This window comes from Wasmannia auropunctata, unplaced genomic scaffold, assembly GCF_000956235.1.
Source record: "Wasmannia auropunctata unplaced genomic scaffold, wasmannia.A_1.0 LD334204.1, whole genome shotgun sequence".
Classification (NCBI taxonomy): Eukaryota; Metazoa; Arthropoda; class Insecta; order Hymenoptera; family Formicidae; genus Wasmannia; species Wasmannia auropunctata.
Window position 1 is genome coordinate 1 of NW_012028686.1, and position 14664 is coordinate 14664.

Genomic DNA, 14664 nt, shown 5'->3' on the forward strand with positions numbered 1-14664 from the left:
TAACTTTGCACTTCCGAGCATGAATACTGCCGAGTTAATGAAATACGCAGGTACTGATCATAATTTTTGATACATTAGACTAAAATAATGACACACGACTAAAACAATTATAGATATATGTATAATTTATTAAAATAAAATATTATGCAATCGTATAAATTGTTGTTTCACATATATTCCATAAACTTTTTATCCTACCGACGAGACACTTTTCCATATAAATGTCATGTATTTTAATATATTAACTGCCATGATCATCCATGGTTTTCTGAATATTTGACAGTGAAGACTATAGCAGTCATTGATAACTAGTGCTATCAAAATTTTTCTAAACGCTTGTAGAAGTAAATATCATCTAATGTCAAATTTTTAATAATTCAAATGACCAAATAACAATGTAAAGTAAAAAGTGCATTATTCAACACAGTAATGAGAATATAATCTTATTTGATTATAAACAATACATTATCATTATTGTGTTTATAATAATAAAAATTCTGTAATATGGGAAAACTCGCCAGGCAGAAAACTTGTTGAAAAGATTTTGGATTTAGTTATATTTATTATATATTAATTATATTACATTTGTTATATAAGATTAAAAATAAAATCGTATTATCATTACTAGTTCTACATTAAATTTGTCTGCCTAGATTTTGAATGGGCAACTAAACTGAATCGTTTTACGTTGAATATTGTCGGCATTTGGCCGAATATTCACGGAAATGCTACTGACAAATTCTTATCAAACTTACGCGCAATGTTCGCACTACTTTCATTCGTTTTCGTCGGCATGATTCCTGCAATGCACTCGCTAGTGAGAACTTGGGGCGACATGATGGCAACGATAGACAATTTACAATTTACTTTACCACTAGTGACAACGATAATAAAACTAGTGATAATATGGTGGAAAAAACCGGGTAATGTCACTCGACGTAGTTAAATTAAATTAATTAGTAGTATTAATTCCGATAAAATAAACTGAATACAAAACATCGGTTAGCTTACGCAAATACACAATTATATATGATTCGGAATAATTCAAATATGTCATCGACAATTTTCAGACAAAATGTCTTTCTTAGTTGTACTATTGTATACTTCAATAAAAAAATCTGTAGAAATATTAATATATATATATATATATATATATATATATATATGTATATATAAAGAATAAAATTTCTGGATTTACATTTATTCACAGAGAATCATTTTGACAACTTTTATAAAACTTTCAAAATCATGATAAATGAAATCTGCCGTTATTTATTTCCATTAGAATTCTATATTTAAAATGAATTTCTCATAAATTAGGAATTATATTTTCATTTTAGTTTTAAACACAGTACAAATACGTTAACACAAACTTGTTTTAATTAAAATGTCTAGCTCGTGTTTTAACATAAAAATATGTGAGATAAATAAAGCCCTCGCTTGTCCTTGGCCGATTTATCTCACAAACTTGTTTTGTTTCAGATCTTACATTAATATTAAATACGATCGCCAATGATTGGTTAAAAGCTAAAACCGACAATGAGCTACACGTTATGATAAAACGTGCGCAGAATGCACGTATCATTACTATATTTGGATACGTTATTATGACAGTAGGATTCAGTTTACTCGTATTTCTACCTTGCTTTGGAACATCATTAAGATATGTGACAAATATTACGGACTCGATTAAGATCTTGCCTTTGCAAACCCACTACTTCTATGACAAAAATCAAAGTCCGTACTACGAGCTCACGTTCATTGCACAAACTCTTATGCTTGTAATGACTGCTGCATCTTATACCGGCGTAGATAACTTACTTGGATTACTAGTATTTCACTTGTGTGGCCAAATGGAAAACCTCAAAGAACAATTAATCAATATAAGGCAATTTAAAAACTTCAACAACGGTCTCGCTCTTATTGTTAAGGATCATGTACGATTAATCCAGTTTCGTATTAATTTACTTTTGTAAACTTATTATGGAAAATAATATTCAGTTCTTAATTTTATGTATTTCCTGTTTTTATAAAATAAGAAAATAACTAACAATTTTTCTTAGTTATTTTGATATAGTTGAAAGTACATTCACTTTTTTACTACTCGGTTTGCTACTATATTTTGAAATATTAATTGGTCTATACGGATTTTTAATCGTTGCGGTGAGTGTTATAAAAACAAAATCAAATTAATTTAACTATATTAAGTAAAATAACAGATTACGTAAAGATCTAAGTGAATCTGTCAAAAAATTTCACAAAGTTGAAAATATAAAAATTAGCTGCCTTATTTTTCAAAAATATTTATTAATTATTTAAAATAAAATAACGCTTACTTTATTTTGCACTTAAAATACTTATATCTACATGATATTAATATCTATATATAATATATAATATATATAATATGTAATATATACAATAATATTTCAAACTATTATTGTACTAGATATTTACTATCCAAAATAATATTCATATTAATATATTTTTAATGCTAAATAAAAAGAGATAAAATAAAATATTTATAATATTACTTGTTAAGATAATTTACATAATTTATAATCATATTATTTTATTAATTATATTATTAGGTGCTGACAGAAGGAAAGGAAATGTCAATGCTGCGTTTCATATATCTTATATCTGTAGCGTTAAACATTTGCGGCCATATGTGTCTGTATTGTGTAGTAGGTGAGATTCTAGTAGCACAAGTAAGTATTATCAAAGAATGTGAAAGAATGTGGTAGAAAAATGGCAAAAATAATTATATATCTGTATTATTTATAAAGTGCGAAGGAATATATCATGCAGCGTATGATTACGAATGGTACATGCTAGAGCCGGAAGAAGCAAGAACGTTGATTATAATAATGATTCGGGCGAACAAACCCCTCTATATTACAGCTGGGAAAATGTTTCCTATGACATTGCCGATGTTTTGCAATGTAAGTGATTTATTCATTATTTTTAAAGTTAGTTATCGAATAGTAATAATCAAGCTATTTACAATATATTATCTATATGCATTTTTATTATATGTATATATATATATATGTATATATATATAAAATTATAAATTATATATATATATATAGATATATAATGTATATAAATAACAATATATAACTTAATTTATACATGAGTATAAAACAATTTACAATATATGTACATGTATTAATTAAATAATTTTGGAAACAAATTAGCATAAAATAGTCTATTTCCTGTCGGAACTGAAAGTTGAAAATAACATAATTCGATAAAGCGTACCTATATCTGATTTATTTATCTAAATTTTCAAGGATTTTTAATAAAAATCACTTTTCTATATTTTAAATCATCATACGATTTCAGATTATGTGTATAAAATCTATATTACAAACAGTCGAAAAGCTTGCTGCAATGGTGAACTAACTCACATTTTGTTGAAATGGAGAAAATAAATTCTAAAGTTAAAGTGATAGGAAAATACAATCATTTCTACTAATACTACATATTCGGCATTGTGGATTAGCTTATTGTTGCAGCAAGCCCTTCAACTTAAAAAAAATTTGTCATAACACATTCTTATAAAAATTTTATAATTAATATAATTCTCCGTAAAAACCAAATTATAAAAATGGAACAAAAACTGTAACATCAAAATAAGCCATTTATAAGATAACAATTTATATATTAAAAGCACACGCGCACAATAATTTGAAAACAAACATGTATATTAACGGAAATATAAAAATATTAATTAACACACATATACATATATTTATATATATTTTACATTTTCGTAATAATAATTATATTGCTTGATATGTTTTTATAAAATATTTAAAGATTATTTTACATATATATTTTATTAATTTTAGTTAATAAAAGCATCAGGCGGATATATGTCGGTTTTGCTTGCAAGACAAAATTTCTAAATCTTATTTTCAGAGCATTTCTTATGTATTTCATATATTCTGCACATGTGTTACATGTATATTCAATAAAACATATAATTGGAAGAAAAAGTGTATACAAATAATACGTTTAACATTAGATTAACTATTAAGTTAATTTTACATGCCAACATATATATTTTTTATATTTATTGTAATATTATATTTATTGTTATTGAAGGCATCGGTCAATTATATATCAGTTTTACTGACACATCGAGAATAAAAATAGAAATCTTTAAAAGTCGGATAAATATCTGACTTAAGATTCATATCGAGAAGTAATGATTAATATATTTTTATAATCATAATTTGAATCTAAATAGAGTAAAGTTTATCATTGTTTATAAGATATATTTTTATTTACCTAGTGATACAATGCGAGAATAAGAATTAAGAGTCAGTGTTACGCTCGTCATTAAACTATCTACGCGATGCATTCATCGCCGATTTACCCAAAGCACTAATATTACATATAGCTCATGTCAATGACAGGAGGAACAACCCCGCGAAATGCGCATGCCTCAATGTTGCTCGAAATGTAGAGAAGGGATATGAAAGGAAAACGGTATTAAAATTCTAGGTCCTATACTAGCGCGAAAACTTTTGCAACCATGGCTCTTGCGTGACAGTTGTAACATCGTATGTACCACGCACAACTTCATAAATTTTAGACATATAAAGTCAGGGACGGCATATTCTGATTTCACAAAACAAAAAAAGGAAATAAAGAATCCTTAAAGGGTCATATTCAAAAATGAGATTACATATATTTACTACAAATATTCATGATCACATTTACAAAAAAGTAACGCTATTAGAAAGAAATTCTAAAATATTGTTAGTAAAAAATAATACATTTTCTTATTAGCTGATCCAATTTATTACGATACTATATTTGCTGTACCAAATACGTGATCGTATAATTGTATTAATTCACATTCTATTGTACAAATTTATATTAATTCAATCGCTTTTTGGCGAATTTAACTTTTAGCTGCTGTTTAACGTTTAGTTATGTAAATAAAATTTACATTTATTCAGCTGCGGCCCTGTTGTCCATATGTCGATCTGTATTACTCATTTCATTTACTCCTATCCATTTTCACTTTTCTATGAGATCGTTTGCACCTGACGATTGCAACATTCGTGCCGTCACTTGCAATATTTACGATTCTCTACACATATAAAACACCCATGGAATTTGCGAACTTTAATTGAAGTAGCGCGCAATACTTTTTGTTAGTTAACGTATTCCACCAAGATAATATACTTCACGGGATATACTTCACGTACGGAAGGGTTCACGTAACATTAGTCTTTACGTAACTTTACACTTCCGAACATGAGTACCGCCGAGTTAATGAAATACGCAGGTACTAATCATCACTTTCAATACATTAGGTTAAATTAATAGCACACGATTAAAATAATCTAGTAATATAATTGATTGAAGTACATCAATTATACATGAATGAATATAAAAAATTGTTGTTTTGCACTTTTTGCTTAAACTTTTTATGCTGCCGACGCGACGAGACGCTTTTCTACATAAGTGCCATGCATCTTAACATATTGACTGCCATCCCTGACTATTATTTGACTTTCTCGTGAAATTTCTAACAAGTAACATTAATGACTGGCACTATCACAATTTTTTAAATTCTTGTAAAAAACAAATATATGATCTAATATAAAAAATTTAAGTTTAAATAATATAAACTAAAAAGTAAAAAGTGCATTCAGCACAATAAATATTTATAAGGATACAGTTTTATATATATATATATATATTTAGTCATATACAATATACAGTATTTTATCATGATATATTTATAATAATGAAAATTCTTTGACGTAAGACATACCAAACTCGGATGAAAGCAACGTGATAGAAATATTTTAGATTTTCTGCACGCATATATAAGATTGATGATTATATAATGTTATCATTACTAGTTGAACAATGAATTCTTCTGCCTAGATAGATTTTGAATGGGCAACTAAATTGAATCGTCTTACGCTGAGTATTGTCGGCATATGGCCGAATATTCATGAAAATGCCTCTGACAAATTCTTATCAGACTTGCGCGCAATGTTCTCAGTACTCCTATTCGTTTTTATCGGCATGATTCCCGCAATGCACTCGCTGGTGAGAACTTGGGGCGACATGCTCGCAATGATAGACAACTTGCAAGTTACTTTACCACTGGTGACAACGATAATGAAACTGGTGATCATATGGTGGAAGAAACCCAGTAATGTCGCGTTCGACGCAGCTCAATCAAATTTAATCAGTAGCATTATTTCCAATAAAATAAATTTAACAAAACATCGGTTAGCTTAATATGCAAACATATATGATTCGGAATAATTCTTCGACAATTTCCGTCCAAATATCTCTTTTAGTTATGCAGCTGTATACATCAATTAAAGAATATTTATATAAAAAATTAATTTTTTTCTAGCTGATTAATATATTGAATTTATTTGTGAATTATTTCCAACGAAAAAGAAATTGTCAAAATCATGATAAATTAAATCAGTCGTTATTAATTATTATCTTTCGTTGGGATTTTTTAAAATAAATTTTATAAACTAGGAATTATTTCTATTTTAGTTTTGAGCACGTACAGACTCGTTAACACTATCTTCGTTTGTTAAAGCTCTTATACTGGTGTTAAATACGATCGCCAATGATTGGTTAAAATCCAAGACCGATAAAGAACTGCATGTTATGATAAAACGTGCGCAGAGTGCGCGTGCCATTGCTATATTCGGATTCGTCCTTGTGACAGTAGGATCCGGTTTACTCGTTGTTTTACCTTGTTTCGGAACATCAATGAGATATATGACAAATATTACGGATCCGATTAAAATTTTACCTTTGCAAAGCCACTACTTCTACGACAAAAATCTAAGTCCGTATTATGAGCTCACGTTCGCCGCGCAAACCCTTCTGCTCATTCTAGCTGCTGCATCTTATATCGGCGTAGATAATTTATTTGGATTACTAGTATTTCACTTGTGTGGCCAAATGGAGAACCTCAAAGAAAGACTGATAAATATAAAACAATTTAAAAACTTCAACAATGGTCTCTCTTTCATCGTCAAGGATCATATACGATTAATCAAGTTTCGTATTAATTTATTCTTATACTTATTATGAAATATAATATTTACTTCTTAAAATACTTTATATATTTCACATATTTATAAAAATTTTTTTAAAATTAATTTTTTTCAGATATTTTGATATCGTTGAAAGTACATTTACTATATTACTACTTGGTTTGATATTATATTTTGGTACATTATTTTGTCTATTTGGATTTTTAATCATCGCGGTGAGTTATAAAAACAAAATCAAATCTAGTTATCTTGAGTATAATAAAAATATAATAAAGAACATAAAGAGATGTTAATATGTTAAAATTCCGCAAAGTGTCATATATCTCACAGTTGCAAATACAAAAAATTTCAGATGTTTTATTCTTCTAAAATGTTTATTAATTATTAAAAATAAAATATTTTGCATTTACATTAAGTAATATATATTTTAACTACTATTTAAAATTAAATGTTATTGTTTTATAAATAACAAATTAATGCTTATATATTTTAATGTCAAATAAAGAACGGTAAAAAGTTTAAAATGAATTTAGGATATTATTTGTTAAAATAAGTTGCATCATTGACAGTCTTTTGCTTTATTGATCTTATATAGGTGCTGACGGAAGGAAAGGAAATGTCAATGCTGCGTTTTATATATCTTATATCTGTAACGTTAAATGTTGGCGGTCATATGTGTCTCTATTGTGTAGTAGGTGAGATTCTAGTAGCACAAGTAAGTACATTATCAAAGAATATGAAGAGTATATAGAAATATCCGCAAAAATAATTATATCTCTGTATTATTTATAAAGTGCGAAGGAATATATCATGCAGCGTATAATTACGAATGGTACATGCTAGAGCCGGAAGAAGCGAAAACTTTGATTATAATAATGATTCGAGCCAACAAATCCCTCCATATTACAGCTGGGAAAATGTTTCCCATGACACTATCAACGTTTTGCAATGTAAATAATTCATTTATTATTTTATTTCAATTTCTATTCAGTAGTAATAACCAAATTATTAAAGATCAATGTATTATCTATATTTCCTTTTTTATATAAAATTGTATTATATATATATATATATATATCATGTATATATAATATATATATATATATATGTATGTATATATAATACAATTTTATATGAAAATATAAATAATATATAAATAATTATATATATAATACAATTTTATATAAAAATGTGTATAGATAATATATTGATTGCAAAACCAGTTTAATAAATTTTTAATAAATTTAGGGAAGTCATATAACACGTTTTTATACAGAAGTTTTATAATTATTATAATAATATCATAATAATTCTGTATAAAAACTCTCTTTAAATTATAAAAATGTAAGAATAACTATGGTATCAAAATAAGATAAACGGTTACAAAATACTGATGGAGACATGTATTATATAATATTAAAAACACTCGTGCACAATAGTTGTGCGTGAAAAAATTTTCAAATCAAATAAATATATGTTAATAGATATATGTAAAAATTATATTGATAGACACACACACATTGTATATGTATATATGTATACATTCATATGTTTTATATTCTTTTAGCAATAATTATATTACTTTATATATTGTTAAAATATTAAAGTATTATTTTATGTAAATTTTATTTTCAGTTAATAAAAACATCGGGCGGATATGTGTCAGTTCTACTCGCGAGACAAGGATAATAAAATTTATTTTGAGTTTATCTACGTAATCTGTTTTATAGGGTAATTCCGGTATATACACCGCGCGAGGATTTATGCCGCAGAAGTCATAACAAATAAAAGAAGTGAAAGTAATTTTCTCACAACCACTCTGTTATATACCTTTATGTTATATTAATATTGTGTTATGATTTCAGAGTTTTTTACTGTTAATATTTATAAAATTATTGTAAGTTAAATCGATTTATCACTGTATTAAGTAGCGCAACCATAAGTTATAATCGACATAAAATGATTATTGTAGGAAATATAAAAGGCGTGGTTATTTCGCATGGTACATAAGTGTAGAAGAATTGTAAAGGATAGAATATAGCAAAATACAAGTGCTTAGCTCTTTAGATTATTTGTATATTTTTTTAATCATTCATTTTACCTGTGAATAGCCATATAACCCATTCATATTTTTATACGACAAAAATGCAAGGGTTTAAAGAATTTTTTTTAATATAAAAAATAAATATTTTGGATTCCTAATATTTTTTTCATAGTAGTAGATAGTCTAAAGTTTTTACTGGTAGTTTATTTACCTTAATCATAATTAATAATACCTGATAATTAATTAAATTTTTAATAGATGCGGCGTATATACCGGAATTACCCTATGTGTATTCAATAAAACATATATTTAAAAAAAACGAAAGTGTGAAAAAATAATATATAACATTATATTGAATACATATTACATATTAACATTATACAAAAACTTGAGATATATAAAATTTATTCTTGTAGAAAATCTCCACTTATCTAATTTTTTATTTAAAATAAATAAAAATGCTCTAATAGCTTTGCAAATCGTAATTTACAAAAACAGCAAATATTTTATACAAATTAGTATAATAAACAACGTACATTTGTCATATAGTACCTATACCGTCAGTAATAATATTCTATATTGATTTTTCATGATATTCATTTTATCATGTCAACATAAAATGATCTGTGGTTTTTTTAAAAAAAGAACCATCTGTGATGGATTTGTCAATTGTTTACTTCATTTAATAGTGGCCTATAGTATAGGATAAGGCATTTACTTCTTGCGCCAATTATGTATTACAGGCATATGACAACGCACGTATTAAGTCTTATTCGCTAATTCCACTGACGCATTTCGACACTATGCATCAAAATTCACGAATGTTTCAGCCCGTCGCTCGTTCAGATATACATCATCGTGCATTGTATTCACTTACCCTCGCTGTGATATTATCCTCCGAACACTTCAGCCCGCGAACGAAATGACATCCGTTTAAGATTATAAGTTCTATATTACAAAATTATTTATGTAATGTTAATCACGTTTCCTTTAATTCGCAGAGACGGCATTCGATTCTAACTATAAAGATAATTGATGAAAAATATGAAGATCGAATAACTGTTTTGCTTATATCTGAGAGTGACAAAGCAACTGTCACCGTCGCGTTACCATAAGAGACTGCTATAAATATCATGCGCATCGAGAGGGAGGGTTCCCGTGGTGGTGATGGCGGTGGTGGTGGTGGTGGTGGTGGTGGTGATGACGGTGAATAGTGGCACACCCCCGCATGCAAAATACGCATGCCTCATCGTTGTTAGGACAGAAGGGAGGAATAATGTATAAGAAGCATGATATAATGTATAAATCAAGTATGTCATATGCTGGGCATGAGCGACACGTGCGAGAGAAAGGAAACATCTGATTCTTTTTTCTCTCTCTAACAAATGTTGTTATGTTAGAAAGAGAAGAAAAAATCAGGTATTGTTAACGCAATTTTGTGACATAATTTTTTAAAAATACATATTACTTAAATATTATAGTGTAAAAATTAAAGATAATACTGTTCGGATTTTTTTTTTTAATTTGATACATTTTTTTTCGAGAAATCACTAATATGTTAATTATTATGAAAACAATGCTAAAATAGTACAATATTTAATATATAGAAATCATTTTACTAGTCTGCAATAGTGAAGTAGCCCCTATATACGCGAGCCAACAGATGTTATTGGTGTGTAATAATTTTTACAATATCCATACGCAAACTGCGTGCTACATATTCGTCGGTCTTGAAACACATGATTTATTACATGAAGCCGGAATCCACTTATAACTTTCTTTAAAGATTTGGGGGAAGGAGATTCTTATAGATGCATGTTAGCATCAAAGGGATTAAATTGCTCAGTCAATTGCAAAATCAATATTAATAATTTAATTGTTACAAGTGGATTTCGGCCTCATGTAATGAACTGTGTTTTAAGTTTCAAGATCGACAAATATGCGGCACGCAGTTTGCGTGTGGCGGGATATTGTAAAAATTATTACGAAAAATATTATTATGAAAAATGACTGATTTTCGAGCTTGTAAATGTATTTCTCCCCTTAAAACATATAATACGTATCTCTTCTTATCATATAGGTATATCCAATATTAAACACAATTTTATAGCATCAATGTCCGTAACATCAGTTTGCTTTATTTTTTTTTTAATGTAATGTGCACTTCACTTGTAATGTGCAATTATAAAAGTAGAGCAAAAGATAGGAGTCGGTTTTTCCAAGAATGCTCATTTTATTTTATTTTTTTTTTTAGTAAGTACGAAATTATATATTAAAAATAAATTATTAATTAAACATTGATTGGACATTTAATTATTAAACATATATAAATATATACATATTCGTATATAATACGCATGTATGTAAAATAAAAAATGTCGAAAAAAGAAACTTTTTTTTTAAATATTTATTATTCAATCTATTACATTTAACTACATATTAGAGAGACGGTCGTGTCTCACGCCAAGTGTTCGCACGTAAAGACAGATCAGATATCTTTGCGCAAATGACTGAACTAAGATACGATTATTAGATCACAAAAATGGCTGGACTGATTAAGCTTGTAATAGGCTTAATTAATTATTAATTACTCCTAATTATCTTGCATCGCTTGTTCAATAAAATTCGTAAAGTGGTTTACTCTAGCAAAAACGTCAGGAAAACCAAGTGCACAGGGTTTTGTCCATGAAAATATACCTATCAGTATACCATTATATACCAAAGGGCTGCCACTGTCGCCCTGCGAATAATATTATCTTTCAATCGACATTTTAATAAAATTTAAATACTTAAATATGTATATACATTTAAATTTAAAGTATATTTAATGGAAAACAATTTTTCTTAAAAATTTAATTTAATTGTATAACGATAGATTTGATCGGAATAAAATAACACTAAAGAATTAGATAAAATTACTCTTCTCTTTTTAAAGTAAATCTAATCTAAAAAGTTGCGATAATTTTTACTTAATAAAGTATAAACATTATTTGTTTGGATTCCTAAAATAATAAGAGTTTTACTTGTATTATTATTATTTAAATTCTCCTATGCAACACAAAATAAAAAATAAAAAATTGTAAACGTTCTAAAAAAATTTTAAATACACATATTTAAAAATGATTAATAATCATACATTCATTATGCAAATTTCTATTGTATTATATGTATATTATACATATATGTATATATATATATATATATATATATATATATATATAATTTTAGATTATTATTACACGTAATTTAAATCTCGTATTAAAGGAGTTTCTAATATCACTTTCGCAAATTTCAGGAGATGCAAAAAAATTTTCGAATAATTTTTATTGCAGAAATCGAAAAATATAAAAAATTGTCCGAGGGAAAATTAGTCATACTTATTTTTCAGATTTTTCGATTTTTGGTTCAAAAAAATTTTCGTAAAATTTTTATTGCAGAAATCGAAAAATATAAAAAATTGTCCGAGGGAAAATTAGTCATACTTATTTTTCAGATTTTTCGATTTTTGGTTCAAAAAAATTTTCGTAAAATTTTTATTGCAGAAATCGAAAAATATAAAAAATTGTCCGAGGTCAAAATAGTGTACATATTTTTAAAAAAATAATATATTTTACCTTACAAGCGCCAATCCCTTTTCTTTCAAATGTACAAATTTGAGAACTAAGAATAGTAGTGTTTTTATAATAAGACTGACAGACGTCATTGTCGATAATTGGCACCGAAAGTTTTTGCAAATCTCGTGATAACCAACTAAATGGATGAACACGACCCCACCCGCTGATAATAGCATATTGTCCAACGGGTGCATCGCACTTTGCTAAAGCAATTGGTGATTGAGAGGGTGATGTATAAATTTCTTTAGCAAGCTGAAAGCATCAACATCCTTCATAAATATGTACATAATTTATAAATTACTCGAAAACTTTACGAAAGACAACAAGCTATATTTTACTATATTTAAATATATTTTATTCAATACAATATAAAAATACAAATATCTTTGAATTTTAATGCATTGTGGATGCTTTACCACAGCACTTGTTTCTGACAAGAACCATTAATTTATTAGTTATTAAGTCACTGCCAATTTATAACCTTTATCAATGATCTGGAATTCACTAAATAGTTGCATATTCTTTACAGCAAATTATTAAATTTACTCTCCGTGCGCGATAATATTGAAGCTTTTTATTATTAATAAATATTAGCATTTTTAATTACAATTTCTAAAAATTAAATTAACACAAGAAAAAAAAGAAAAAATAAATATTATAAAATTAAACAATAACAAAGATATTAAATATGTCTAAGTATTTATAATGTGTTATCGAAAATTCGATCAACATACCGCAAAATTCATGAATAGTAATGTTACAATGTAATAATGTCTGAACTTCTGTATACAAAATAATTGAAACTTGTGATTCAATAAAATAATTATATCAACTAGAACAATTGCAACTTTGAATAATCTTATTAAAGTAATGATTGTAAAAGTTTATCTTCAATTTCAATATTCAAAAATTATCAATTATCAAAGTTTATCTCCGATTTCATTTGTAAAAAGGCAAAAGGAAAGCCTTGCCTCACCGTGATTACAACTAGATCGGCCGTCCAAGACGTCTCGGAGCCATACGCATAATCAGGATGGCATTTGACATCTTTAACAGCGTGTTTTTCGCCCTCTTTCAAGTTAATGCTTCCAGTGCGCACAGTGAGTTCTTCAGAAGGTTCGTCTATTAGACCACATATACAATGCGCTGCGCTCAGAACGTGCCTGTCGCTGATAAGTGCACCACTACAGATATGCAAGTTATAGAATCTTAAGGACACCTGATAAGGAAACTCAGATTCGATGGCGTCCTGTCCACCAACCAAACGTCGTACACGAAGTGTTCGAATTCCTTTTCCGGAAATATATGCGAAATAATGTGCAGAATATTTGTTACGGTGTATATATTTTGTTGAAAAACAAAAATTCATGCGTTTCTAATCAATAAACTGCAAGATTCTTCAGCGATCGAAGATGAAGAATTCTCGTAAAATTCGCAAAGCGCCATTTAAAAAAACCTTATCTTTTTTCAATAATTTCGTTCGATGTAATACAATTTAATTATAATAAAAAATATAAATTGTGTTCTCTAAAATTTCTGATAAAATATTATCCACTATTTTTAAATACGTCTATGGAAATAATAAATATGCCTAATACCTTAAATCTTAAATTAAAAAACAATTTTTAGTTTTAGTTTTGTTTCTTATATTCCTTATTTTCTTCTCGTCTCCTCTTCCATTATTGTTAAATTTTCACTTAACAAACGCATGTTCTTTTTTCCACAGATGAAAGTAAAAGAATACGTAATGGATATCTTTACTTACCATAACTGACATCCAACATTAAAATAATTACCAAACATAGAGCCGTCAGAACCGTCGTCATTGTTTAAAGATGAATGCTGTAAAAAAAATAAAAAGATAATTTGCTTAAAAAAATCTTTATGCATGTTTATACAAGTGTGTATTTCTTTTATTTATTTTAAATAATTTAATTTT

At 27.3% G+C, this 14664-nt stretch overlaps 3 protein-coding genes across 4 annotated transcripts in view; 2 read left to right on the forward strand and 1 right to left on the reverse strand.

The window, feature by feature from the left end:
- Positions 1-835: 835 nt before the first annotated feature.
- Positions 836-7232, forward strand: LOC105459233 (odorant receptor 85c-like). The gene is made up of 9 exons (XM_011705098.1): positions 836-923; positions 1483-1937; positions 2056-2163; positions 2592-2711; positions 2790-2945; positions 3861-3899; positions 5920-6193; positions 6602-7075; positions 7183-7232. Exons 1-9 carry the CDS (start codon positions 836-838, stop codon positions 7230-7232), a joined length of 1764 nt encoding a protein of 587 aa, XP_011703400.1.
- A 438-nt stretch (positions 7233-7670) lies between these two features.
- LOC105459163 (odorant receptor 43a-like) lies at positions 7671-8864 on the forward strand. Its single transcript, XM_011704944.1, has 3 exons — positions 7671-7782; positions 7862-8017; positions 8703-8864. Exons 1-3 carry the CDS (start codon positions 7684-7686, stop codon positions 8754-8756), a joined length of 309 nt encoding a protein of 102 aa, XP_011703246.1. The 5' UTR covers positions 7671-7683; the 3' UTR covers positions 8757-8864.
- A 2639-nt stretch (positions 8865-11503) lies between these two features.
- LOC105459165 (chymotrypsin-2-like) overlaps positions 11504-14664 on the reverse strand; it is a 4801-nt gene continuing 1640 nt past the window's right edge. Inside the window, exons 2-5 of one of the 2 annotated variants that reach the window (XM_011704949.1) lie at positions 14491-14567; positions 13702-13909; positions 12726-12977; positions 11504-11851 (exon numbers count right to left, since the gene is read on the reverse strand). In XM_011704949.1, the coding sequence (XP_011703251.1) occupies positions 11705-11851; positions 12726-12977; positions 13702-13909; positions 14491-14528 (645 nt within the window). In that variant the 5' untranslated portion in view covers positions 14529-14567 and the 3' untranslated portion in view covers positions 11504-11704. Of the gene's footprint in view, positions 11852-12725; positions 12978-13701; positions 14016-14490; positions 14568-14664 lie in introns of both variants that reach the window. The other variant, XM_011704948.1, reaches the window with a different exon arrangement.

What these genes read in the sequence shown, in the direction of transcription:
- LOC105459233 (XM_011705098.1), top strand. Translation starts at nt 836, where the DNA reads ATGATGGCAACGATAGACAATTTACAATTTACTTTACCACTAGTGACA. An exon ending in CTCTTATTGTTAAGGATCAT is followed by an intron (nt 1,938 to 2,055) that starts GTACGATTAATC and finishes TAACTAACAATT; the next exon opens with TTTCTTAGTTATTTTGATAT. An exon ending in CATATGGTGGAAGAAACCCA is followed by an intron (nt 6,194 to 6,601) that starts GTAATGTCGCGT and finishes CGTTTGTTAAAG; the next exon opens with CTCTTATACTGGTGTTAAAT.
- LOC105459163 (XM_011704944.1), top strand. Translation starts at nt 7,684, where the DNA reads ATGTCAATGCTGCGTTTTATATATCTTATATCTGTAACGTTAAATGTT. An exon ending in GTGAGATTCTAGTAGCACAA is followed by an intron (nt 7,783 to 7,861) that starts GTAAGTACATTA and finishes TTATTTATAAAG; the next exon opens with TGCGAAGGAATATATCATGC. An exon ending in CACTATCAACGTTTTGCAAT is followed by an intron (nt 8,018 to 8,702) that starts GTAAATAATTCA and finishes TTTTATTTTCAG; the next exon opens with TTAATAAAAACATCGGGCGG.